Source organism: Oratosquilla oratoria, chromosome 37, assembly GCF_046742065.1.
Source record: "Oratosquilla oratoria isolate Oo_2021 chromosome 37, ASM4674206v1, whole genome shotgun sequence".
NCBI lineage: Eukaryota > Metazoa > Arthropoda > Malacostraca > Stomatopoda > Squillidae > Oratosquilla > Oratosquilla oratoria.
In genome coordinates, this window is record NC_134813.1 from 4,654,987 (window position 1) to 4,682,915 (window position 27,929).

Sequence of the window (27,929 nt, forward strand, 5' to 3'; positions counted from 1 at the left end):
CCACACTAACCTTGAAGAAACCTCCTTCCACTCCACTAAATGCTTACCTATCTCTTCACTTACTAGTGTAGCCACCCTTTCTCTCCCTCGTCCTCTCCTAACCCCTGAGAACCTCCCAACTACACTTCCAAACTCACACTCACCCCTCCCTTTCAACTCGGTTTCACTCAATACCAACACATCCATCTTCTCACAAACATACTGCCTATCTCTTCCCATTTACTCTCATCTGTACCCCATCCACACACATTAAAAGACCCAAACCTTAGGGTACTGGTTGGAAAACTCCTCCTAGACCATCTTATGCCTTTACTTTTTTTTAGGAACATCCCCTTTGGGGCTACAATGAGAAGGATGCCTAGTCTTATCCCCATCATGTTTTCTGTTACCTCATACGACTCAAGTGGGAAGTCTTGGTGGCAGTATTCTTTTCCCTCACCACAGGGTTAGGCAAAGAAAGGAAATGAATATTCAGAGAAATGGTACAGGCAGTAACAAGGGGTGGGGGGATAGCATAACAGAGGGACAATCACAGTATAATAAAGTATCATCATTTCTCTATAAACAGAGATTTCCTTTATCACAGACAAATTGATGTGTGACTCTGGTCCATAGGGGTGCCCCCTATAGACCCTAAAGTATCAGCTACATGCTACTTAGCCACAATAATATGCAACCAATACCCCAGACACATTTAACAACTCCCTAAAATACTCTGTCTATCTTCCTCTTACTGCTGTCTTTTCCATTATTATCTCTCCATCGCACATTTTACTTTTTCTTCTCTACATGATACGCCTCCCCTTCCTCTTTTAACCTTTTCAATATGAGCCAAATTCTTGCACTTTTGGTAATTGTTATTGGGAATCTTTTAGTGCTTACCTTTGTTTGGGAAACTTTCCCTCAAAGTGTTTACTTCTTTCAAATCAGGAGCATTTCCTGAAGCTTTGAACCGCACCTATCGTAACTTTAGATAAGATACGATTTAACTCCCCCCCCCTCTTTATTTGCTTGTTAAATCTATGTAATAAATTTTGGTTTAATAAATTGGGAATTGAATACAGTCCGCACTAATGTCGGAGCAGACTACCCAGAACTCTGGTTCCAGACAGACCTCAAATTTAGAAGCGTCAAAGCAAGGGACCTACATCTTTGGAGTTCTAAGGTGAAGCTTAATCTTCAAATTTCAAATACCACAGTTTGAGAACCCAACCTGGTAGAAACTGTGACCGGTAAGTTCTCAAATGTTAATCCTTGTATTTATTAAACCTTAACCTCTTCCATGCGGTGATGCCTACATAGGCAGCATGAGGAGCAAGTGGGTACTCGATGATGCCGACGTCGGCATCTTGATTATATTTATTGTAGTCGAACCTATGTAACCTCCATTCTCTCTAAACTGGCTTCATCATATTTTCTATGGTTATCAAAATACATGGGTGAAAGAGAACAACCGATTGAGCACTGACTTTATTTTCTATAATGAGATTATTATGACGCAACATCGCACGTTGGGCAGCTAATGCTGCCAGACGTGCGATGTGCCCCGGAGTGAAGAGGTTAATTTTCATACACACAGCATCAGATGCCTAAAATACCATGCATCACACTACTCGCATTACAAAATAGAAAGTCTCTGCTGTATTACTTGTTCTTTTACACTCTGAGTAATAATAAACACAGAAAACATTATCAAACCAGTTCATAGAATTCTGGGGTTACTTATCTACAACTACAAAATACAGTCAAGATGCTGATGCTGGCATCCTTGTATACCTACTTGTGCCTCATGATGTCTATGTAGCCATCATCATATCAAAGAGATTAATTTCCTTCCAAAACATTTTTTTATTACTTTCCAAAATGTTCTGTCATACTCTTCTCCTCTTTCACATCTGGTCTCCTTTTTGCCTCCTTTATCTTACGCTTTACTTCTCTTTTCTTTATACTTCTCATATGATTCTCTTGTCCTATTCTGCAGCCAATAAATAAGATAAAATAGATAAACAAATAAAACAAATGACTTGCCTCCATGAAATGTGGTCCAGCAATAGCCCATGCTTTCATGATGTGGACCAGTGGTCTTCCAGACCTCACAGCCCGAAGCATGACCTCTCCCAAACGTTGCAGAAGCAGAAGGTCTCCCTGGGAACTGTTCCCTTCACCTGGTTCCTGAAATTGCATACACAAGATATGTCATATACGTCAGTACAACTATCTGTATCTCTATGAACAATCGTGACATATTACTCCTTACAGCCAAATTTACCTTTTAAACTTTTGTTTTGGGTGCAAAAATACTAAGTCCCCATTAGATCTGCCTAAGCAACTTGTACCACACTGAGGAGTCTGAAGGGCAAAGCTTTCTAGCTGGGTATAATCCATCTCACTGAGGGGTACATGGTGCTTTGCCCCCAGATTAGGTAATATGCACTCGGATCTGGGGGCAAAACACCCAGGCTAGGTAATATGCACTCCACTTAGGCTTTTGGAGCGATGGGAATACCCCACCTAGGTAATGCACACCCCAGTGGGAGTCCTGGGAGTCAAGCCCCTAACTTGGCAGAGTAGGAGACATGACCCAATTAGTATTGCTCCTTTCCTGTATACTACAATAAAGAATGTCTTTAGGAGTGAGGACACTTGGAAAGAATGAGTAAAGAAAGATTAGTAAAAGCGGTGTGGAAGGCAGAAGTGGAGGGAGTGAACTTGTTGTATTTACCTAGTTGTATCTTATGGGAAGGGGAGTTATGCTCGTGGTGTTCCGTCTTTGTATCTCTCCATATCTAGTTTGCTCTTAAATTCTTGTATTGTTTTTGCACACACTGTTGTTTCATCTAATATGGTCCATACATCCACCACTCTATGGGGGGAAAGCTGTGAAAGCTGTTCTTTTTCAGGTCTTTTCTATAATTGTCATTTTTGAGCTTCTTTCCATGTCCTCTTGTGTTTCTCTTATCCCAAATTAGTAAGTCTTATCTATCAAGGACTTCCATGCCTTTCATAATCCTGTTGATGGTCAACAAGTCACCTCGTTCTTTTCCTTGTTCCAGAGTCGGCAACTCCAATTTTAACAATCTTTCTTCATACAAAAGTTTTGAATGTGTTGGGGCCATCTTTGTAGTTGCTCTCTGGCTTCTCTCAATCTTCTTTATATTCTTTTTTTGTACTGGGTGACCATAGTGTAGCTGCATACTACAATTTAGGCCTTACCAATGTGACTAGTATTTTCTTTACCATTTCTTCATCCAAGTAAAAGCCACTTTTACTGATCTTAGCAAGTTATAGGTTTAGCTGACATTTTTGTTTATACATTTGTCAGGGGACATATCTTTTGTGATGATCACTCCCAGGTCTTTTTCACATCCCTCTTTCTTTACTTCTTTTTCACCAATTTCATATTGTCCCGATGTCTTGTCTTTTTTTTTTTTTTGTCTTTTTTTACTTTTTCCAAATTCCATTATGCCACATTTTTTAATGTTGAATTCCACTTCCCACTTCGATTCCATTGCCAAACCCTGTTCAGATCTCTCTGTAGTGAGTCACAGTCCGTTTCAGTACTCACTTTAACAATTTTGCATCATCTGCAAAGCTCATGAAACATTCCACACCCTCACCCATGTGATTCACATAAATGGCAAATATTATTGGAGCCAACACTGATTATTGTGGGACTCTACTTTTACCTCTTCCCAAGTAGAAGTTGTATCTCTGAGCACTACCCTTGTTTTTCTTCTATGCAAAAAGTCCTCCATCCATTTCAATAGTTTACCTTGTATCCCTCCTATGGTTTCCAGTTTTCTTAATAGTTTTTTATGAGGGACTTTATCAAAAGCTCTTTGTAGATCTTGGAAAGTGCAATCAACCCATCCGTCACTTTCTTGTATTATATCTAGTAGTCTCGAGTAAAACAAATCAAATTAGTGGTACATGATCTTTCCTGTCTAAATCTGAATTGTCTCAGATTTAGTATATTGTTATCCATCATATGTTTTATCCACCTATTTCTATAATTTTTTTCATAGATTTTAGCTACCGTGCTTAAAAGGAAAACTGGTCTGCAATTTGTTGGGTCTTCCTTATTTTCTCCTTTATAAATTGGTATGATACCAGTATTTTTCCAGTCTTCCAGAATTTTTCCTTCTTTGAGCAAGCAACTTATTATGTTGTATATTTTGTCTGCTATTTCTTCTTTACATTCTTTTAATATCCAACTTGCTATTCCATCTGGGCCATACAATTTCCTGACATTGAAGTTTGTTATTTGATCCATTATTTCTTTCCGTTTTACTATTATTTCTTTCAGGGGGGGTGTCACTTCTCTCCCTTCATCACGATGTTGTATTTTTTCTATAGTGAAAAACAACTTGAAGTGTTTGCACATATCTTCAGCCATTTCGGTATCTTCTGTGTATTCTGTATTCCCTTGGCTTAGCTTCACTATTTCCTGTTTCTTAGTTTCCCACTTAAATATCTACAGAATATCTTTGGCTGATCTTTACATTTTTCTATTATGTCTTTCTCATAGTTACATTTTTCTTTCCTGCATATTTTTACATATTCATTCCTTTGATTAACATATAATTTCCATTTTCTAGGTTGCCTGTCTTATCTCCATCTCTTCCAAGCTTTGCCTCTTCTATTTTTCGCTTCCCTGCATCTTCTATTAAACCAGCACTAAATGTACACCTTTTCTTGTTTTTGCTTTGGGACATATTTATCCACTCCTTCTTTATAGATCTTCATCAGAATCATCTATTTTTCTTCCACTTGTGTTTCTTGTAGAATTTTCCCCAGCTCACTTTATGAAAAAATTTCCCAAGTTTCTCAAAGTCCATTTTACCATACATCAGTCTTCTTTTTCTGTGTTTCTCATTTCTATTTATATATATTTCCTCCACTAATTCTAACTCGTGTAATATGTGGTCACTCTTCACAACTGGTTCTTGTATTTAATTTCACCAACTATTTCAGGTTCTGATGTAAATAATAAATCTGTTAGCTCTGTTGCCACTAACACTTTCAGTAATTCCTCAGTCACTTACGTTTTTCATCTGTAGGCCCCATGCCTCTTCCTTAACTCAGGCTTTAGTCAAGTTCCAATTATCAGTTCGAAGGTTAAGTAAACGTATTCATCTTTCTCTTTTCTTCCGAATAAAATTACACTTGGCTATTCAAGGTACACCAAGGGACTCCCACCTGGGATCCTTGTACACCCACCAAGCCAAGTCTGCTTCGATGTCACTAATTCATCCAAGAAGTAAGCAACCCTCCAAAATGCATAACTGTCAATAATAATTCAAGCAGAATAATGATGAATAACATGTCAGAAATAACATAACCCAAAATAATTTGCAACACAGATATAATGAAATGTAAAATAGATTTGCAAACTCACTATTTTGATTAAGAACATTAGATTTCAATGGAGAATGTTTTCATCTTTTCAATGATGTTGAGATAGGTAATATGCAACAAAAATCACAAAAGTATCGTAAAGTGTCTCTTCTTGAATTTCAATTTTTAACACACTTAATTCAAATTTTTTCTTCAAAGACCTCTTAATGCTTCACAAAATATTTATGTGAATTGTCCTTAGGTATTGACAAGATTCCAAGTCTGACCACAGCAGGTCCAAGGTCTTCTTGTCTCTGCTTGACACCAAGTTCCAGTAGTTTAGGTCTCCCATCACAAGTACATAAAAAGGTCAAATAATATTATCTGTAAAATACATCAAGATTAATATTCAATTCACCTGGTCTGGATGGATGCCATGCAGAGTGTCTAAAAAAAGGAGGTACAGTTATGGTGGACTGGCTGGTGAGGTTATTTAATGTTTGCTGGAGAGAGGGTAGAGTGCTGGAGGACTGGAGGAGTGCCTGTATAGTTCCACTTTACAAGGGAAAAGGGGACAAGTGTGAGTGTAGTAGTTTCAGAGGGATTAGCTTGTTAAGTGTAGTTGGGAAGGATTATGGGAGGATCTTGATTGAGAGGATTAGGAAAGGAACAGAGGGAGTAATTGGTGAGGAACAGTGTGGATTTAGGATGGGTAGAGGTTGTATAGATCAGATTTTTGTGGTAAGACAGATATGTGAGAAAGCTATAGGAAAGGGGAAGGATGTTTTTTGGGCTTTTATGGATCTGGAAAAGGCTTACGACAGGGTAGACAGAAAGGCACTGTGGGAGGTTATGCAGATATACGGGATAGGAGGAAAGCTCCTAGGAGCTGTCAAGAGTTTTTATGAGAGTAGTAGAGCTTGTGTCAGGATTAGAAATGGAGAGAGTGAGTGGTTCGAGGTAAAGGTGGGACTTCGTCAGGGATGCGTTATGTCGCCATGCCTGTTCAACCTGTACATGGATAGGGTAGTGCAAGAGGTAAATGCAAGGGTGGTGGGTCAGGGATTGGATATGGTTAAAGAAAATGGAGAAAAGTGGGAGGTGAGCTAGCTGTTGTTTGCGCACGACACTGCGCTTGTGGCAGGATCGGAGGAGGGGTTGAGGAAGTTGGTGACAGAGTTTGGGAGAGTGTGTGATAGAAGAAAGCTGAAGATAAATGTGGGTAAAAGTAAGATGATGAGATGTTCAAGGGGTGAAAGTGGCAGCAGACTGGAAGTGAGCATTCAGGGAAAGCGACAGGAGGAAGTGGATAGTTTAGATACTTGGGTGCAAATGTGGCAGGAAAAGGTGGAGTAAAGGTGGAGGAAGAATGTAGATTGAGAGAAGCGAGTAAATGCCTTGGTGGATTAAAGAGTGTAATGAGGAATAGACATTTGGGAATGGATGCGAAGAGGACACTGTATGAAGGAGTGATTGTGCCAACAGCACTGTACTGTATGGGGCAGAAACATGGAACATAAGAGAGGAAGAGAGGAGTTTGAATGTGTTTGAGATGAGGTGTCTGAGAAGTAGGATGGGGGTTACTAGGCTAGATAGAGTGAGAAATGAGAAGGTGAGGAGGAGAACAGGGGTGGAAAGGGAGTTGGGAGATAGGGTTGATGAAGAGTATTAGGATGGTTTGGACACATGGAAAGAATGAGTGAAGAAAGACTAGTAAAAGAGGTATGGAAGGCAGATGTGGAGGGAGTGAACATGAGGGGGCATCCTAGGATGAGGTGGATGGATGGGGTGAAGGGGGCTTTGAGGATGGGAATGTCTGTTGAGGAAGGACGGGAGAGGACAGAAGACTGAGGTGAATGGAGAATGGTTGTAGATGGATGAGGTGGAATGGGCGGGTGGATGGGGGGTGAGGTAGTATGTGTGAGCAAAATTTGACACAGCCCGAAGGGATTTCTCCCCGTCTTCTCCTTTTATGCATGGGGGGACAGAGAGGGGGGGGGGGTTTGCCAATTTAATGAAGTGGCCTTGCTGTGGATGTGCTGTGTCTTACGACACTGCTTCTGACCCAGGGCAGTGGACAAGGTGCAGGGATGACCCGTCATCTGGGAGGTGCTAAGATGAGAAGGAGGGTGGAGTGTATTCAGGGATGGAATGAGTGGGAATGATTTTATGCCTTTTCCTTTTTGGCTACCTCCCTTGTAAGGGGGAAAAAGCCTTGGTATATGTACATATTATTTTATTAAAATATTCCCTATACTCTTGTTCATTAAAATTGATATAGGGTATCACAGCAGCCATTTTCACAAAACTGCAACCTAACCTTCTTCATATCATCTAAATGGCCCATCATTTCTTCCCTAGTTTGTAAGTGAAAGAGTTTATATCTATTTCCACCTGCAGAATCAATTACCCTATATGGACCTGAGTAGCTTGGTGAAAGTTTATCATAGGGTGAATGTAGTTTGACCATGACTAACTCTCCTATTTTTAATTCTAGTTTATGTGCTTTGTGTTGTTGCTTTTTCATCTCTTGTGAATACTACTGCATATGTTCCCTAACTCTTTGGTGAATACTTTGACAAATATTTATCATATTTGAAATATAATCATCTATATTATACACAGATTTCTGCTCTGCAATCAATATTTCATATGGAAGAGTCTTGTCCTCCTCAAAAAAAATAAAATGAGGTGTTTCACCTGTTGCTATGTTAATTTGGTTCTTCAGAGTACATTTAACACAAGGAATCCAAGTATCCCAAGTTGTACTAGGAGAACTTATCATACTTCCAAGACATGTAATAAATTTCTTATTCAACATCTCTACAACTCCATTACTTTGTGGATGAATCACTAAAATATTTATTTTCTTTATCTTAAATAAACTACATCATTTTTCCAAGATTTTATTAAATTCAGTTCCATTATATGAAACTAAGATCTTAGGTGTAGTGAAATTACAGCTTATCTGATCATAGATTACTGAAGCAATAGTTTCAGCTTTCTTATGTAGAATGGGTTGTAAAATACAAAATCTTGAAAAATTATCAATGGCAACAAATACATATTTATATCCATTCTCTGACATAGGTAACTCCAATGTATCTATATGAACTCTTTCCCAAGGTTTCTGTGTTATGGGATAGGTAAACATAGCAGGTTTTGGTGTATTTTTCACTTTAACACATTTCAAACCATATATATCTTTCTTCATACCTGGCCAAAAGTATTTAAGTTGTGCTTGTCTATAAGTTTTATCCTTCCCTGGATGTGAACTACTATCACTATCATGAAGTAACTTCAATATCTCTTTTACAAGAGTTTGTGGTATTACCAACTGATTTACTAGACCTCTAGAAATATCTTTCCCACTTACAACTGTTTTTCTATACAAAAGTCCATTAGTCAAATGAAATTCCTCTATCTTACACCCCTTTGGTAGTTTTGGAGGATTTCCTCTTGGGTTCATCAAATACTTGGCTAATGAGTCACATGTCTCATCATCCCTCTGTTCTCTTGTTAGCATTTCCTCATCTAAGGTTACCAACTCCTCTACACTACAAAATTAATCAACCCTGTCATTGGTTGGCTGTTTCTAGAAAGTGCATCTGCCGCAACATTCTTTCTACCCGGAATATATTCAAATTTAACTTCATAGCACTGAAGTACTGCAAACCATTTGGCAAGTTTGCCCCCTAAGATTATTATGCTTAAATAAGTTCTGAATAGCTGTATGATCAGCCCAAACTCTGATTGGATATCCCAGTATATCTCTAAATCTTTCTAATGAATATATCACTGCTAATGTTTCTCTTTCTGTTATAGAGTATTTTCTCTCTGTGCTATTACAAAGTCTTGATGTGTAAGCTATTGGTTTCAAAGTTCCATTTCTCTCTTGCATAAGTATTCCTCCCAATCCTGTCAGATGCATCAGTGCAAAGAATGAATTCTTTATCATAGTCTGGAAATATCAAAATTGGAGAACTCATGAGTATATCTTTCAACTTGTCAAAAGCTTGCTGTTGTGCAGGTCCCCACATGAACTTTGAGTCCTTCCTCAACAAAGAACTCAATGGATTAGCAATGTCAGCATATTGTTGAATAAATTTTCTATATCCTGTCAATTCCAAGAAACTTCAAACTTTTTCTACATTGTTCGGAACTGGAAAATCCTTTACTGCTTCAACCTTTGAATTCACTGTACTAAATCCATGTCTATATTATGTCCCAAATAAATAACACTGTCCTGCAAAAGCTTACATTGTTCAAGTTTCACTTTCAATCTGGCTTCAACTAGTCTTGAGAATATCAAATCTGATTTCTTAAAGTGCTGAGCCACTGTCTGGGAAACTATCAAAATATCATCTAGAAATACACTGGCAGTGTTTCCTAATAACCCATCTAGAACTGTTTTCATTAATCTCATCTAAGCTAATGGACTATTACATAACCCAAATGGCATTTGTTTGAACTCATAATGTCCCGTTGGAGTAGAAAATGCTGTGAACTCTTGTGAGTCTTCATGCAACTCTATTGGCCAAAAAGCAGATTTGATATCTTTGGTGCTAAAATATCTATTCTCAGTTCCCAAACTTCTAAAAATGTCCCCTATCACTGGTAATGGTAACCTGTCACATATGTGCTTATTCAATTCCCTATAATCAATAACTGGATGCATAGTACCATCTGATTTTGGCACCAGAATCAAAGGAAAGTTCCACTCACTTTTACTATGTTCAATAATATCCTGCGATAATATTTCAGTGATCAGTTTATCTACTATTGCTAATTTAGAGTGAGGAACTCTGTAAGCAGGAATGTAAATAGGCAGAGTTCCTGGTTTTAATATAATTTGATGTTTTAAAACAATTGTTTTGCCTAAGGTGCCCCACAGCAAAGCAATTGCTTTATTGTGCTTCACAAGCAAAGCAACTAAACTTTCATCCAACTCAGGGCAATTAGGAGGTTCTAGTTGATTCTTGTATTTCTTTCCTAACTCTATTTCTTCCTGAACTGATTGAAGAAATTGGTAATTCCACCTCCTCAGTATTCTCATTTAAAATCTTAATGGGTTTTTTACACACCTGAAAACATCCTATTTGTGTACCTTTCCTTCAAGACTATATTTTTATTTAAAGTATTAATCATTAATATTTCTTCCATGTTCTTATTTGACTTATAAATCCCTGAGTCCAATTTCAAGCCTTTTAATCTAATTGATTCTGGGATGGTTAAAATTTCAAGAGTCAACAATGACTCCTTTCAACTGTACTTCTATATGTCGACTTTATTACACCACCATCCACAATTTGCAAGGCTTCATTTGTAGTTGATGAATTAGTAGTTTCTGGGATTTCTTGAACATCTGAGTTGGGTTCACTATTTGTGGCTTTACTTTCTGTTGGTCTGGACCGCTCGTCCTCATTATCTAAAATAAAAATGTTATCTTTCCTATTTATTTCTCAGGCTTCTTTGATTCCTGTCACTGGTCTTAAGTCTAGTTGATTTAAAAATTTGATTAACTGTGATTTCACCAAGATCCCTAAGTCAGCAGGACATATGACCATGTTCTCTTTTCTCATAGTTGCAAATCCAATCAATAAATCTCCTGATAAAACGGATTTTTCTACAACTATCACTGGAATGTGCAAATGTTCATTTGTATATAAGATGACTTCTAGTTCAACTTTACCTAATGTTTTTAACTGATTTCCAGTTACTCCTTGCAACGAGTAATGGATTGGTTCCAAGATTTTCACTCCTGGTTTCAACTGGTTTAAAACTCTACTAGTTATAACATTAACTACAGATCCTGTATCAATAAATATTTGAATAGGTTTATTAAACACTCTACCAGCAATGAGAGGTCCTACAGAAGTCCTTCCAATTGTAATTGTCAGTTTATAACTATCTTTGATGTTGGAGTTTTCTTTCACCCTTCTATCACTCTTATCCTTAACACAATACTGTCTATTTGTATATATATGGGGAGTTCTGTAATATTGGTTTATTCTGTGTCTGGGGGTTTTCCTCTTTTTTCCTAGTGCATACAAAAATTTCTATATTCATGTGCTCTATGCCCTATCTTTTTATGATACATACAGAAAGGTGGGTTTCTACACTGATACTCATCATGACCCTCATATTTGCAATTTCTACAAATAGTTCCATAATAACAGTCTTGTGCTTTATGTCCCCAAATATTACAATTGTAACATACAATTCTAGTATCCCTGGATAGACTTCTAACTTTCTATGTCCTAATTATCTTTTCTTATACTCACTTCTAGAGTTCCTAATTTTTTCTGTTGTCCCACTGTCATCACATATGGACTAATTGCTTTGGATTCACTATACCATTGAAGATAATCTATCTCCCCAAAATTCATAGCTGACTTGAGATCTTTATACAGCTTTTCTGCATTTATTCTATCAAAATTATAGTCATACCTCTAAATTTTAAAAGTAGATTTGAATCAACTGCCTCCACATATGTCAACCTCGTCAGTCCTTGTTCACTGTTGCTTGTAGTGGCTCGTCCCCTTGTTCCTCACAGTGCACTGTACCTTGTTCACTCATAGTAGTAGTTGCTCGTAGTGTTGTAGACCCCTCGTTCCTCATCTTGTCGTCCCTTGGATTTAGCATATGCGTGGTTGTGGTTGCGGTCGTGGTTGGTGTATCCGTACACTCATAGACTTATCTTGCACTCAGTCTTGTTGTTTGCTGCATGCACCAGTCTTGTATTCTCTTTAGAGGTGTGTTTACTATTCATTCGATTCATCCCAAGTTGCTGCCACTGTTAGCTCCACTGCCATTAACACTTTCAGTAATTCCTCAGTCACTTACATTTTTCATCTGTAGGCCGCATGTCTCTTCCTTAACTCAGGCTTTAGTCAAGTTCCACTAATCAGTTCAAAGGTTAAGTAACGTATTCATTTTTCTCTTTTTTTTCCAAATAAAATTACACATGGTTATTCAAGATACACCAAGGGACTCCCACCTGGGATCCTTGTACACTGGTCACAGGCTTTCGATCATAGTCCTACGTCATCGATCACAGACATACGTCGTCAATGGTATGCTTCCTCCTTCGGCGGACGTCTCTTGCTTCCGGGAGGTCAAGTGGCTGACCTCACATGAAGACAGGGCCAAAGTCTGCTTCGACATTACTATTTAATTCATCCAATAACTTTGAATGTTACAAATAAGTGCCACCCTTTAAGGGCGTGACTTTACCTCTGTGCACCAATAATTTCTCTCCTCCACCCTTTTCTCCAATCAGAAAGGCTGTTATACTGTCTCAAGCAATACTGTTTACGCAAGCACTTCTGTCACAAGCGGAACGTGGCTTAGTGTTTACATTTCATCACATCAGCACCTCTATCGATACCCTAGTTTATGTTTACAGACATTAGACGGTAAGCAAGAATATGCAACTCTGCAACTTCCTCTCGGCCATTGTTTCAAAACATCCACGTAATAAAATTGAATTCCTTTCCACCTACCCCTCTACCTAAATGTCTACCTCAATCTACTGGCCTCTTATAAATGTAATCTTGATGGTTCTTCATTATTTCTATATCAAGTGGTTTCTTTTACCCACCATGCCATTGTATATTCTATAGTCATGTCAAGTAATATATTCACCCATTGATCCTCTCCACCTTTCACTGTCATCTCTTCCCAAAATACTTCTTTGCAATTAAAATCACCCATTAGTAATGTGTTACTTCCATCCTTCAGCATCTCATTTGATGAAGATTTCATATCATCTAACATTTTGAAGTAATCTTTCTCTTTCCAAGACCCCATTTTTGGGGGCACATAAATCACTGCAAACTTTCTGCTTTTCATGTCACTGTCTTCAACTCTTATTGTGATCATCTCTACCCTGTTCTCTCCATATGTAATTTTTGTCACATTTATGTTTTTCTTAACCAGGAACATGGCTCCACCTTGTTCCATTTCTCCTCCCTATTTCTAAGCCAGTGATTATATAATCCATGTCCAACACTGGTACTAATGGACCCCCTAATTTTGTCTCAACAATTCCCACTACATCTGGTTTTGCTTCTGACGGGTAATTGTTAAGTTAATTTAATCCAGAGATCAATCCATTTATGTTAGTAAACGCTAATTTTAATTTTCTACACTCTCCATCGCTTTCTCTGAACCTTTCATTTTTTTTCAAGAGTATACTGTTTTTGTTTTTTGTTTTACAAAAAAGGATTACAAATGCAGAGCATATCTAACACTCTCCAATAGAACTGCATTCTCTCCATCTCCATTCTCTTCTCCTTTTTTTTTTTTTTTTTTAGCTTCAATTCTTAAGGGAGTGTCGCATCACTTTATAAAGTATGTGAATTTTTTTTTCTTCAAATATGTGTTTAATGAATATAAGTATAAATACCCCAAACATTAGTGTGTAATTCCTCAGGGTATTGTGTTCCTCCCATGTATATTTAAGGCATAGTGAATATTTAATTAAGATAAAGTGAGCTCTATTGAAGCTCAAATTACTTAATGGAAAATCCTTCCACATCATTCAGCTTGGTATGAAATGAAAGCTTAGAGTTTGGGGAACAAATCTTATTGAATACATTTTTTCAAACTAATACATCTGATTTTTTTTATTAATTTGTTTCTCTGAATAATTAAAAAATACTGCAAAATTCAGGTTTCATAAATAAAAGAATAAATAAAATTCAAATTGCTTTTATTTCTTACTGAAGAAAATAAAGTGTGTTTACTTTCAAATGAAACAAAAATTACAAAAATCCATAAAGAACAACCAAAGATATTACAACAGAAAGAACAAAAACATAAAATTTACAGGACAGGGGATTTAAACTTAAATTTAAATTAAATTTGTGTTTGAATGATGTTTTGATGCAGCCTGAAGTGATTTCTCTATATCCTCTCTTTTTCTGCATGAGGGGACAGAGGGTGTGTAGTAGAGATGTATCGGATATCTGCATATTAATTCACATCCGCATCCGTAGTTGTGATAAACTGAACATCCGCCTCCGCCTCCGCCTCCGCATTTGTGGTGAAATATACATCCGCATCCGCATCCACACTCTACAGAGGATGTGTGGATGCTGATGTGTTTTGTGTATTGCACAACGTATAGATTATAGAGTAATATATAGACACGCAGTTATAGACTAGCAGAGTAGTAGAGTACTGCCTAGTGCTTACAGACTTAGAGTTCAGACAGAGCTTAGAAATGTGGAGTAAATTTATTGACGTGAGTCTAATGAATTAATTATTAAGTAAAACTAAAGCAAATAATATCACGGATTCATTTCCTTTCAAAGTTACAGAGCGTAATGTGTCTAGAATTTAGGGGAAGGTCAGGAGAAGGGGGCGAATTTTACTTAGTGACTATGAAGTACAAATGCATAGTAAATAAACTACAAACTGTGAATGGTGGAATGTTAGATACTTAGTAACAAGAGATGAGTGAGTCACTGTGTGTATTTACCTAGTTGTATTTTACGGGAAGGGGAGCTATGCTCGTGGTGTCCTGTCTTCATATCTCACTTTATCTAAACTATTTTTAAATTCATGTATTGTTTTTGCACACACCACTTTCTCATCTAACTTGTTCCAACTGTCTATTACTCTGTGAGGAAAGCTGTTCTTTTTCACATCTCTTCTATAGCTGTCTTTCTTGATTTTCTTTCCGTGCCCTCTTGTATTTCTATCATCCCATTTTATCAGATTCTCTCTATCAATAATTTCTATGCCTTTCATGATTATGTAAATAGCTATCAAATCTCCTCTCTCTCTTCTTTGCTCTAGTGTCTATAGTTCAAGTTTTGCTAGCCTCTCTTCATATAGTTTTGAGAGTGTTGGTGCCAATTTTGTAATTGCTCTTTGTATTCTTTCAATTTTTTTCATGCATTTTTTTGTACTTGGTGACCACATTGTTGCTGCATATTCCAATCTTGGTCTTATCAGAGTGATTAGAATTTTCTTCACCATTTCTTCATCCAGGTTTGTAAATGCCACTTTGATTGTTCTTATTAAAATAAGTTTCTCCAAAAACCTTATTTATATGATTCTCAGGTGACATATTATTCATAACAATGACTCCCAGGTCCTTCTCATTTTCTACTTTTTTTATTCCTTCTCCCAATTTATATGATCCTGTTATTCTGTTTTTGCTTTTTCCAAATTCCATTATACTACACTTTCTAGTGTTGAATGCCATCTCCTACTTCCTACTCCATTCCCATACTTTATTTAGATCACTCTGTAGTGACTCACAATCTTCTTCCGTGTTCACTTTGTGTATTTACCTAGTTGTATTTTACGGGAAGGGGAGCTATGCTCGTGGTGTCCCGTCTTCATATCTCATTTTATCTAAACTATTTTTAAATTCATGTATTGTTTTTGCACACACCACTTTCTCATCTAACTTGTTCCAACTGTGTATTACTCTGTGAGGAAAGCTGTTCTTTTTCAAGTCTCTTCTATAGCTATCTTTTTTTATTTTCTTTCCGTGTCCTCTTGTATTTCTGTTATCCCATTTTATCAGATTCTCTCTATCAGTAATTTCTATGCCTTTCATGATTCTGTAAATAGCTATCAAATCTCCTCTCTCTCTTCTTTGCTCTAGTGTCTGTAGTTCAAGTTTTTCTAGTCTCTCTTCATATGATAGTTTTGAGAGTGTTGGTGCCAGTTTTGTAATTGCTCTTTGTATTCTTTCAAGTTTTTTTATACATTTTTTTGTACTTGGTGACCATATCGTTGCTGCATATTCCAATCTTGGTCTTATCAGGGTGATTAGGATTTTCTTCACCATTTCTTCATCCAGGTATGTAAATGCAACTTTGATTGTTCTTATTAAATTGTAAGTTTCTCCAAAAATCTTATTTATATGTTTCTCAGGTGACATATTATTCATAACAATGACTCCCAGGTCCTTCTCATTTTCTACTTTTTTTATTCCTTCTTCTCCCAATTTATATGCTCCTGTTATTCTGTTTTTGCTTTTTCCAAATTCCATTATACTACACTTTTTTGTATTGAACTCCATCTCCCACTTCCTACTCCATTCCTGTACTATATTTAGATCTCTCTGTAGTGATTCACAATCTTCTTCAGTTTTCACTCTTTTCAGTAGTTTTGCATCATCTGCAAAGAAGCTCATATAGCTTTCTATTCCTTCATCCATATCATTAATATATATAGCAAACATTATTGGGGCCAGAATTGTTCCCTGCGGAACACCGCTTATTACTTCATCCCATTTTGAGTGCTGGTTTCTTATCACTACTCTCATTTTTCTTTCTTGTAAAAAGTTTTCCATCCAATTTAGTAGTTTTCCCTGTATTTCTCCTTGAGTTTCTAATTTCTTAAGCAACTTCTTATGTGGTACTTTGTCAAAAGCTTTCTTTAGGTCTAGAAATGCACAGTCCGCCCATCCATCTCTTTCTTTTATTATATCTATTAGCCTTGAATAGAAACATATTAAATTGGTGATGCATGATCGTCCTTGTCTGAATCCAAATTGCCTTGGATTTAACACTTTTTTTTTTTCTAAATATTTTACCCATCTACTTTTGATAATTCTTTCACAAATTTTTGCTATTGTACTTGTTAGAGAGACTGGTCTATAGTTTGTAGGTTCTTCTTTATTTCCTCCTTTATATATAGGTACTATATTTGCTTTTTTCCAATCTTCTGGAACTTTTCCTTCTTTCAAGGAACTGTTTAGTATGCTATGTATTTTGTCTGCCAGTTCATTCCTGCATTCTTTCAGAATCCAGTTTGCTATATCATCTGGTCCATGCGATTTTCTGACATCAAGATTACTCAAGTGTGTCAATATTTCATTCTTTGTTACTTCTATTTCTTCCATAGGGGGGACTTTCTCTTTCCATTCAATCTCTTCAGGTTGTATGTTCTCCCTTGTAAACACTGATTTAAAATGTTTGTTCATAATTTCCGCCATTTCCATTTCCTCAGTGTATTCAACTCCCTCTTGTCTTAATTTCTCCAAGTCTTGTTTGTTTTTCAGTTTATTGTTTACAAATCTGTAGAATAGTTTTGGTTGATCTTTACACTTTTCTATGACATCTTTTTCATATTTTCTCTTTTCCTCTCTGCACGTTTTTACATATTCATTTCTATAACCGGTATATATTTTCCATTTTTTAGGTCTTCTGTCTTTTTTCCATCTGGTCCAGGCTTTGTCTCTTTTGTCTTTTAGCTCCCTACAACTTTTGTTGTACCAGCATTTTACATATTCTTTTTCTTGTTTTTGTCTTGGGACATACTTTTCCACTCCTTTTTTGTAAATTTTTGTCAAAATATTCCATTTCTCTTCCACTGTTGTTTCTTCTTTGTATATTTCTTCCCAGTTTTCTTGTTGAAAGAATTCTCTTATTTTATCAAAGTTTGTTTTTTCATACATCATTCTTCCTTTTCTATATTGCTCATTTCTTTTCCTATATTTTTCTTCATTAAGTTCCAGTTCAATCAATATGTGGTCACTTTTACTTATTGGTGTTTTATATTCAATCTTGTCCACTATTCTAGGTTCAGATGTAATTATTAAGTCTAGTCTCGATGGTTTTTCTTCATTTCTATACCTGGTGTTCTCCTGTATCCATTGTGTCATTGTATGGTCAGTAATCATCTCAAGTAGAGCGTTTCCCCATGAGCTGTCTCTGCCCTTTACTGTCATTTCTTCCCAGCAGATTTCTTTATAATTAAAGTTACCCATTATAACTATTCTTCCTCCATCTTCCATTATTTTATTTAATGTTATCTTTGTGTCCTCTAACATACTATTATGTTCACTCTCCTCCCATGAGGCTGTTTTCTGAGGCACATAATTTATCACAAATTTTCTGCTCTTCTTATCTCTGTCTTCCACTTCTATCATAATCATCTCTACTGTATTCTTTCCATATATGATACCCTTCACGTTTATATCCTTCTTAGTCAGGAACATAACTCCACCCCCTTGCTTTTTCTCTCTGTTTCTAATCCAATAATTATATGCATCATGTCCAACACTGTTGGGTGGTAGTGGGCCTTTTAATTTTGTTTCTACAATTCCCATTATGTCCGGTTCTTTTTCTTTCAAATAATCATTCAGCTCATTCAATCCTGTTATTAATCCATCTATATTTGTGTAAGACACTCTTAGTTTTCTGTCACTTCCATTGTGTTCTCTGTTTCCCTTTTGTTTTTCTCTTGTATATCGAACTGCCTTAGTTTCATATTCACTACTCTCCAATAGAATCTCTCTTTGACTCCGTTCTGTTCTCGGTTTTTTCTTAGCTTCAAGTCTTTTCTGCTTTTCTTCCTCTCTTTCCTCTTTATTCATTTCCCTTTTTATCCATACCTTTTTATATTGTTCACTTGTTGCTAGTTTCCCTGTTTTGGATAAGATATTCTCTGCCGTCGTTTGTGACCTGAATTTAATCTTAATTGGTCTGGTCTTATCTTTACTATACTTTCCGAGCCTGAATTTTTCCTCAATTTCCTTCATAATTTCTGGTTCATCTTCCTGAACTAATTTTAGTAAACTGCTTACTTTTTCATTTTCCTCATTGGTTCTTGAGGTTCTATCTGGGTTATGTTTCTCTTCCATTCCTAATATAATTATACATTTCTTTTTGTCAGCTAAGTCTCTTACTATATTCTCCTTCTGTCTCATCACTTTAATAACTGAGTCTTCAGTTTGTTCTCTCATTTGCTGTTTAATTATATCAGTAAATGCAACTTTACTGTTTTCTTTTATCGACTTCCATCCCTCTCTGTTTTCTTTACTATTCCTCTTCAATTCCTCATTCTCCACCTTTACTTCTTTTAACTGTCTTTTCAGGTTTTCTATTTCATCAGTTAAGTTTTTGTTCGCCTTCTCTAGTTCTTCCAATTTTTCAACTCTTTGTAGAATGTTATTAACATGACCGAACCTACGCTCCAAGTCCTCGATCATCTTATCGACCTTCTCTTCTAGTCTTGTCAGTCGAGCGGGGGGGGGTTGTGTCCCCCCCACCCTCTTTAAATCCCTGGAAAATATTCTCATCACTTTCTACTGTATTGCTCTTATCTATACTTCTAATCTTTACATTTTTATTAGACATTTCATCGTCGCTCATTTGATCGGGGGGGTCGTTTGTTTACCTTTCGCCTGTCTGCCTGGGCCAAGTCTACTCATTCCTCATTTTCTTCCATTTCCCCAGCAATCCCTCCCCTTCTCCTCTTTCCCTACTTTCCCACTACCCCACAAGCAATTTTCCCCCCACCCTGCAAATACAATAGGCACTTCTCTTTGCTTTGGGATCCACGAAACTTCAATTTTCTTCAGAACGTCTTCTATGCCGTCCGTTCGTTGAAGTGTGTGTATTTACCTAGTTGTATTTTACGGGAAGGGGAGCTATGCTCGTGGGGTCCCGTCTTCATATCTCATTTTATCTAAACTATTTTTAAATTCATGTATTGTTTTTGCACACACCACTTTCTCATCTAACTTGTTCCAACTGTCTATTACTCTGTGAGGAAAGCTGTTCTTTTTCAAATCTCTTCTATAGCTGTCTTTTTTTATTTTCTTTCCGTGTCCTCTTGCATTTCTGTCATCCCATTTTATCAGATTCTCTCTATCAGTAATTTCTATGCCTTTCATGATTCTGTAAATAGCTATCAAATCTCCTCTCTCTCTTCTTTGCTCTAGTGTCTGTAGTTTAAGTTTTTGTAGTCTCTCTTCATATGATAGTTTTGAGAGTGTTGGTGCCAGTTTTGTGATTGCTCTTTGTATTCTTTCAAGTTTTTTATACATTTTTTTGTACTTGGTGACCATATCGTTGCTGCATATTCCAATCTTGGTCTTATCAGGGTGATTAGGATTTTCCTCACCATTTCTTCATCCAGATATGTAAATGCCACTTTGATTGTTCTTATTAAATTATAAGTTTCTCCAAAAATCTTATTTATATGTTTCTCAGGTGACATATTATTCATAACAATGACTCCCAGGTCCTTCTCATTTTCTACCTTTTTTATTCCTTCTTCTCCCAAATTATATGATCCTGTTATTCTGTTTTTGCTTTTTCCAAATTCCATTATACTACACTTTTTTGTATTGAACTCCATCTCCCACTTCCTACTCCATTCTTGTACTTTATTTAGATCTCTCTGTAGTGATTCACAATCTTCTTCAGTTTTCACTCTTTTCAGTAGTTTTGCATCATCTGCAAAGAAGCTCATATAGCTTTCAATTCCTTCATCCATATCATTAATATATATAGCAAACATTATTGGGGCCAGAACTGTTCCCTGCGGGACACCGCTTATTACTTCATTCCATTTTGAGTGCTGATCTCTTATCACTACTCTCATTTTTCTTTCTTGCAAAAAGTCTTCCATCCAATTTAGCAATTTACCTTGTATTCCTCCTTCATATTCTAATTTCTTAAGCAACTTCTTATGTGGTACTTTGTCAAAAGCTTTTTTTAGGTCTAGAAATGCACAATCAGCCCATCCATCTCTTTCTTGTATTATATCTATTAGCCTTGAATAGAAACATATTAAATTGGTGACGCATGATCGTCCTTGTCTGAATCCAAATTGCCTTGGATTTAGTACGTTGTTTTTTTCCAAGTATTTTACCCATCTACTTTTGATAATTCTTTCACAAATTTTTGCTATTGTACTTGTTAGAGAGACTGGTCTATAGTTGGTAGGTTCTTCTTTATTTCCTCCTTTATATATAGGTACTATATTTGCTTTTTTCCAATCTTCTGGAACTTTTCCTTCTTTTAAGGAACTGCTTATTATGCTATGTATTTTGTCTGCCAGTTCATTCCTGCATTCTTTCAGAATCCAGTTTGCTATTTCATCTGGCCCATGCGATTTTCTGACATCAAAATTACCCAAGTGTGTCAATATTTCATTCTTTGTTACTTCTATTTCTTCCATAGGGGGGACTTTTTCTTTCCACTCAATCTCTTCAGGTTGTATATTTTCTCTTGTAAACACTGATTTAAAATGTTTGTTCATAATTACTGCCATTTCCATTTCCTCAGTGTATTCAACTCCTCCTTGTCTTAATTTCTCCAAGTCTTGTTTGTTTTTCAGTTTATTGTTTACAAATCTGTAGAATAGTTTTGGTTGATCTTTACACTTTTCTATAACATCTTTTTCATATTTTCTTTTTTCCTCTCTGCACTTTTGTACATATTCATTTCTATAACCAGTATATATTTTCCATTTTTCAGGTCTTCTGTCTTTTTTCCATCTGGTCCAGGCTTTGTCTCTTTTGTCTTTTAACTCCCTACAACTTTTGTTGTACCAGCATTTTACATATTCTTTTTCTTGTTTTTGTCTTGGGACATACTTTTCCACTCCTTTTTTGTAAATTTTTGTCAAAATATTCCATTTCTCTTCCACTGATGTTTCTTCTTTGTATATTTCTTCCCAGTTTTCTTGTTGGAAGAATTCTCTTATTTTATCAAAGTTTGTTTTTTCATACATCATTCTTCCTTTTCTATATTGTTCATTTCTTTTCATATATTTTTCTTCATTAAGTTCCAGTTCAATCAATATGTGGTCACTTTTACCTATTGGTGTTTTATATTCAATCTTGTCCACTATTCTAGGTTCAGATGTAATTATTAAGTCTAGCCTCGATGGTTTTTCTTCATTTCTATACCTAGTGTTCTCTTGTATCCATTGTGTCATTGAATGGTCAGTAATCATCTCAAGTAGAGCATTTCCCCATGAGTCATCACCACTCTTTACTGTCATTTCTTCCCAGCAGATTTCTTTGCAATTAAAGTCGCCCATCATAACTATTCTTCCTCCGTCTTCCATTATTTTAGTTAATGCTATCTTTGTGTCCTCTAACATACTTTTATATTCACTCTCCTCCCATGAGGCTGTTTTCGGAGGCACATAATTGATCACAAATTTTCTGCTCTTCTTATCTCTGTCTTCCACTTCTATCATAATCATCTCTACTGTATTCTTTCCATATATGACACCTTTCATGTTTATATCCTTCTTAGTCAGGAACATAACTCCACCCCCTTGCTTTTTCTCTCTGTTTCTAATCCAATAATTGTATGCATCATGTCCTACACTGTTGGGTGGTAGTGGGCCTTTTAATTTTGTTTCTACAATTCCCATTATGTCCGGTTCTTTTTCTTTCAAATAATCATTCAGCTCATTCAATCCTGTTATTAATCCATCTATATTTGTGTAAGACACTCTTAGTTTTCTGCCACTTCCATTGTGTTCTCTGTTTCCCTTATGTTTTTCTTTTGTATGTCGAACTTCCTTAGTTTCATGTTCACTACTCTCCAATAGAATCTCTCTTTCTCTGACTCCGTTCTGTTCTCGTTTTTTGCCTTAGCTTCCAGTCTTTTCTGCTTTTCTTCCTCTCTTTCCTCTTTATTCATTTCTCTTTTTATCCATATCTTTTTATATTGTTCACTTGTTGCTAGTTTCCCTGTTTTGGATAAGATATTCTCTGCCGTTGTTTGTGACTTGAATTTAATCTTAATTGGTCTGGTCTTGTCTGTGCTATACTTTCCGAGTCTAAATTTCTCTTCGATTTGTTTCATAATTTCTGGTTCATCTTCCTGAACTGATTCTAGTAATTGGCTTACTTTTTCATTTTCCTCTTTGATTCTTGTGGTTCTATCTGTGTTGTGTTTCTCTTCCATTCCTAATATAATTATACATTTCTTCTTGTCTGCTAAATCCCTTACTATATTCTCCTTTTGTCTCATCACTTTAATAACTGAGTCTTCAGTATGTTCTTTCAATTGCTGTTTGACTATGTCAGTGAATGAAACCTTATTTCCTTCTTGGGTTTTCTTCCAATTTTTACTTTCTTTAGCTATCGTTTCTCTGTTTTCTTTACTATTCTTCTTCAATTCCTCATTCTCCACCTTTACCTCTCTTAACTGTCTTTTTAGGTCTTCTATTTCATCAGTTAAGTTTTTATTCGCCTTTTCCAGTTCTTCCAATCTTTCAACCCTTTGTAAAATGGTGTTCATATGACCTAACCTACTCTCCAAGTCCTCGATCACCTTATCAACCTTCTTCTCTAGTCTTGTCAGTCGGGGGGGGTTTGTGTCCCCCCCACTCTCTTTAAATCCCTTGAAAATATTCTCATCACTTTCTACTGTATTGTTCCTATCTATACTTCTAATCTTTACATTCTTATTAGACATTCCGTCGTCCTCCAGCTCGTCTTGTGGTCGTTTGTTTACTTTACGGCGGTCTGTTTGGACCAAGTCCTCTACTTCCTCATTACCTTCCATTTTCCCAGCAATCTCTCCCCTTCTCCTCTTTCCTTACTTTCCCACTACCCCACGAGCAATTTCCCCCCACCCTGCAAATACAAAAAGGCACTTCTCTTTGCGTTGGGATCCACAATTTGCACTTTTCTTCAGAACGTTCTTCAAGCCGTCCATTCGTTGAAAGTGTGTGTGTGTGTATTTACCTAGTTGTACCTAGTTGTATTTTACGGGAAGGGGAGCTATGCTCGTGGGGTCCCGTCTTCATATCTCATTTTATCTAAACTATTTTTAAATTCATGTATTGTTTTTGCACACACCACTTTCTCATCTAACTTGTTCCAACTGTCTATTACTCTGTGAGTGTGTGTATGCGCGTGTGTAAGGAGGGTGAAGAGGGAGATAGAGAGGAGGCTTATCAACCTTGCTTGTCACCTTCACCCCGATGTGTTACTGCTGGAGAGAGATTGTAATGTGTGTATCATGTGGCTGAGTAATGCTGTACATTGCAGTCTTAGACCTTATTCCCATTTCACATGGTAGAATTCAGTGCTTCTTCCTTAAATACTTTTAATGCGATTGTTTCCATAATTATACAAATAATAATACTAAAATAAATATGAACCGGCAGCGCTGAGCTCTTCTTATTGCACGAGTTTTCCTGTTGTCGCCTGTTTCCCCTGATACAGTGAGTTGCCAATGAAAAGATTTTCACAGAGGAAGGGTAATACTAGCTATTGTTTTATTATTATCATTATTACTGTTATAGAGGTCTTTTCGATGTATTTCTTATAAGAATTTAATGCAATGAAGCATTAGAATAAAGTGATTTTCTTTTCACATTTGCTAAGCATCTCGAAAATTTATAATACTGATCCATAAGTTGTAAACTGGTATTCTGAGCATAAGTCCTACACAGTACACTGGCAGCTAGGTTATCAGTTTGGTAAGAGTTTGCCTTCGAAGGAAGAAGTACCGCTCCTTCCTTGCTTGCTCCTCACTGATAATACAGTTTGCCAGTGATGGTTTAAAATTATATTATAATCAAATTTACAAAGCCTTATTGTTCTGTGCTGACTGCTACAGCAGCTGAAAAATGGCGTCACATAGCAGTGAAGTGTGGAAATATTTTATGAGCAAGTCAAGTGACCTAGCACAGTGTCTGTTGTGCAAGAAAGATTATTCACGAAAGGGACGTGGAACTACATCTTTGAAAAACCACTTGAAATCAGTGCATAAAGAACAGTTTGAAGTGTTAATGACAAAAGAGACAAAGAAGTTGGAAGAAAAAATATGGAAAAAACACCTTTGCAAAAAGCAAAGACAGATGCTAAGCAAAGGAATGTTGCTGAGTATTTTCAGAGTGCAAAATTATGGGGTGCTTCTAACCCTAAGGCAAAGAAACTGGATAAATGCATTGCAGAAATGTTAGTCATGGATGATTTGCCTTTCAGTCATGTTGAGGACATAGGATTCATGAGACTGATGACTGAAGCTGTTCCACTTTACAGTCTAAAGCAGCAAAATTTCTATTCATCAATGATATGTAGTGATATGTATGAGTCTGTTTTCAAGAAAATAAAATAAATAATTGATGAAGTGAAGCAAGACAACAAACTTCCCTTCACAAATGAGGTGTGGTCAGATACCTCAGCAGGTGTTTCATTGCTGAGTTTAACTGCACATACCATAAATAAGGAATTTGAAAGAACAAACTTTGTGCTAGGTGCTGAACCACTGGAAGAACGACGTACAGGAGAGTATATTTCCAAAATGTTTGATGAAATGCTGATGAAGTGGGACATATCTCGTACATATGTGCACTGTGTTCTGCGTAATGCTGGAACAAATATGAAAAAAGCTCTGTTTCTCTCAGGTGTATATATAAGTAATTTGGATTGTACTGTGCATAAAATATGGCTGGTTGCTAAAACTGGGTTATCACATTGTGATATAGAAAACATGATAAAAAAAACTCGTAGTATTGCTACGCATTTTCATCACTCAACTATGGCACAAGATGAACTTAAAAAGATTCAGGACAGGCTGCAAGTACCTAAACTCTCTGTTATTCATGATACACCCACAAGATGGAATAGCACCTTACACATGCTAAGAAGAACACTAGAAATAAAGGAATCTTTGTGTGTGTATGCTGCTACCAACTTCAAAATCAAACAGCTCAGCAATACTGAGTGGTTGATTATGCATAGATGTGTAAAAGCCTTACAACCTTATGAAGATATCATAAAAAAAAGCTTAGTGACTCCACATCAACAGCAGCTCCCTTCCTGCGTCTGTATTTACGTCTCCCAATAACTTAAATACTTTCAAAGAGAAAAGTATCAACTATTAAAACACCATTCGAACTCATTTGGCAGTATTTTGGTGTCAGCGAGGACGTTTCGTCCACCGCTGACCATGCAATTCAACCCGAGATGGAAGCTTGGAGCTGGTCAGCGTGCTCAGCACCTGACCCAGGCCAGAGGAATGTGATCCACGCTAGGGTTGCGTGAGGTCATGCATACCTGCCCAGGGCTGCCAACTAGGCCCAACTACGGGGTCATCACCGCTGCCGCTACGCACATGCGCAGATCGCCACCACCCACTCTCCCTCACCCTCCCGGATGTGTAGAGGAAGGGCATGGAGATGAAGGAAGGGACTTTACGGCCACTCGCTTTTAAGGGCGGACCCCCTACCCTCCCAGTTCTATAGAGGGAGGGCACTGCCTGGAGGAGATCACGAGAAAGAGAGCCGTAGGATACTTTACGGCCGTTTCCCATTGAGGGCGGACCCCCCCCTCCCCTCCCAGTTCCACTGAGGGAGGGCACCAGGACGCAGGAGATCACAAGGAGATAGAGCTGTAGGAGACTTCACGGCTGCCTTGAGGGCAGACCCCCCCCCTTCCCCTCCCAGTTCTACAGAGGGAGGGCACGAAGGAGCTTGAAGATACTTGAAGACGGACCTCCGTCTGAAGGGATCCCAGCGACGTGGGCCCGTCCACCAAGGAGAAGGACACAGGGGACTCGTTTGAAGGGATCACAGTGACGTGCGCCTGTCCACCAAGGGGAAGGACACAGGGGACTCGTCTGGAGGAGATCGTCTGGAGAAGGAATCGACGCTCGAGGAGAATTCATCCTTGCGCCTGCAGAGCCGAGGAGTGGTTTAGTATACATTTTGTTCTTATATATATCACACATGTGATATATATTATATGTGTTCAGATAGTTTTAGTTGTGCTCTGTTTATCCAATAAACACATCTTAGTTGGTGTGACGTGTGTTTCCCTCTCTCCTTCTCAAATTCCCGAGTATTACCGTACGAACTTATTTGACAGTGGCGTTGAACAGGGACTCGGTTGAGAAAAGAGAGATAGAAACACAAGGTGCTAGTCCCCACAGCTGTTGGATCCAACGCGAGAAGTCATTAGAGTAGGCTGTGGCTAGCTGTGTGCAGGTCAGGCGCCACACAGGTTGACCGTAGAGCAGTCATTGTGTTGAGTTTTTCGAGGTAGGGTGAAGAGGCCACCCGTGCCAGTTTCTTTGAGAAACTTAAAATATTCTTTCGCAATGCAAACTGGGAAAAATTCCAAATCGAAGATACAGGGATAGAAGAAAAATGGAACATATTAAAAGAAATTTATAATGAAGGAGTGAACAACTATGTACCACAACAAAAAATGGAAAAGGCATACATAAAGAGCTGGTACAACAAAAGATGTAGTGAAGCTAAGGAAAAAAGAGACAAAGCTTGGAAAAAGTGGAAAAGAGATCAGAAACAAAGCAAATGGCAAACGTACATCAAACTAAGAAATGAATACGTAAAAATACGCAGAGATGTAGAGGAATTATGAAAAAAAAGATAAAAGACAAATGTAAGGAAGAACCCAAACTATTTTGCAAATATGTAAATGGAAAACTGAAAAACAAACAATAGAAAAACTGTGCCAAGATAAAAAGGAATATACAGAAGAACTGGAAATGGCTGAAATTATGAACAACCACTTCAGATCAGTATTCACAATAGAAAACTCGCCTAACAGTGTAGAGAGAATTATCCCCAGCAATGAAAGAAATAAACATAACACAAAAAGAAATCAGTGATCAAATTAAAACCCTTGATGTCAGAAAATCACATGGCCCAGACGGAATTGCAAACTGGATACTGAAGGAATGTATGGAAGAATTAACTGACAAAATATATAATTCAATCCTCACTTACATACATACATATACCAAGGCTTATTTCCCCTTACAACGGGGGTAGCCAAAAAGGGAAAGGCATAAAATCATTTCCACCCATTCCATCCCTGAATACACTCC

General features: G+C 37.1%; 1 protein-coding gene across 6 annotated transcripts in view; it reads right to left on the minus strand.

Annotated features, from left to right (window-relative positions):
- LOC143019507 (brefeldin A-inhibited guanine nucleotide-exchange protein 3) overlaps positions 1–27,929 on the minus strand; it is a 659,822-nt gene that overhangs the window by 347,730 nt on the left and 284,163 nt on the right. For all 6 annotated transcript variants that reach the window (XM_076175183.1, XM_076175181.1, XM_076175182.1 and 3 more), the window contains exon 23: positions 2,025–2,172. In XM_076175183.1, the coding sequence (XP_076031298.1) occupies positions 2,025–2,172 (148 nt within the window). The remainder of the gene's footprint in view (positions 1–2,024; positions 2,173–27,929) is intronic.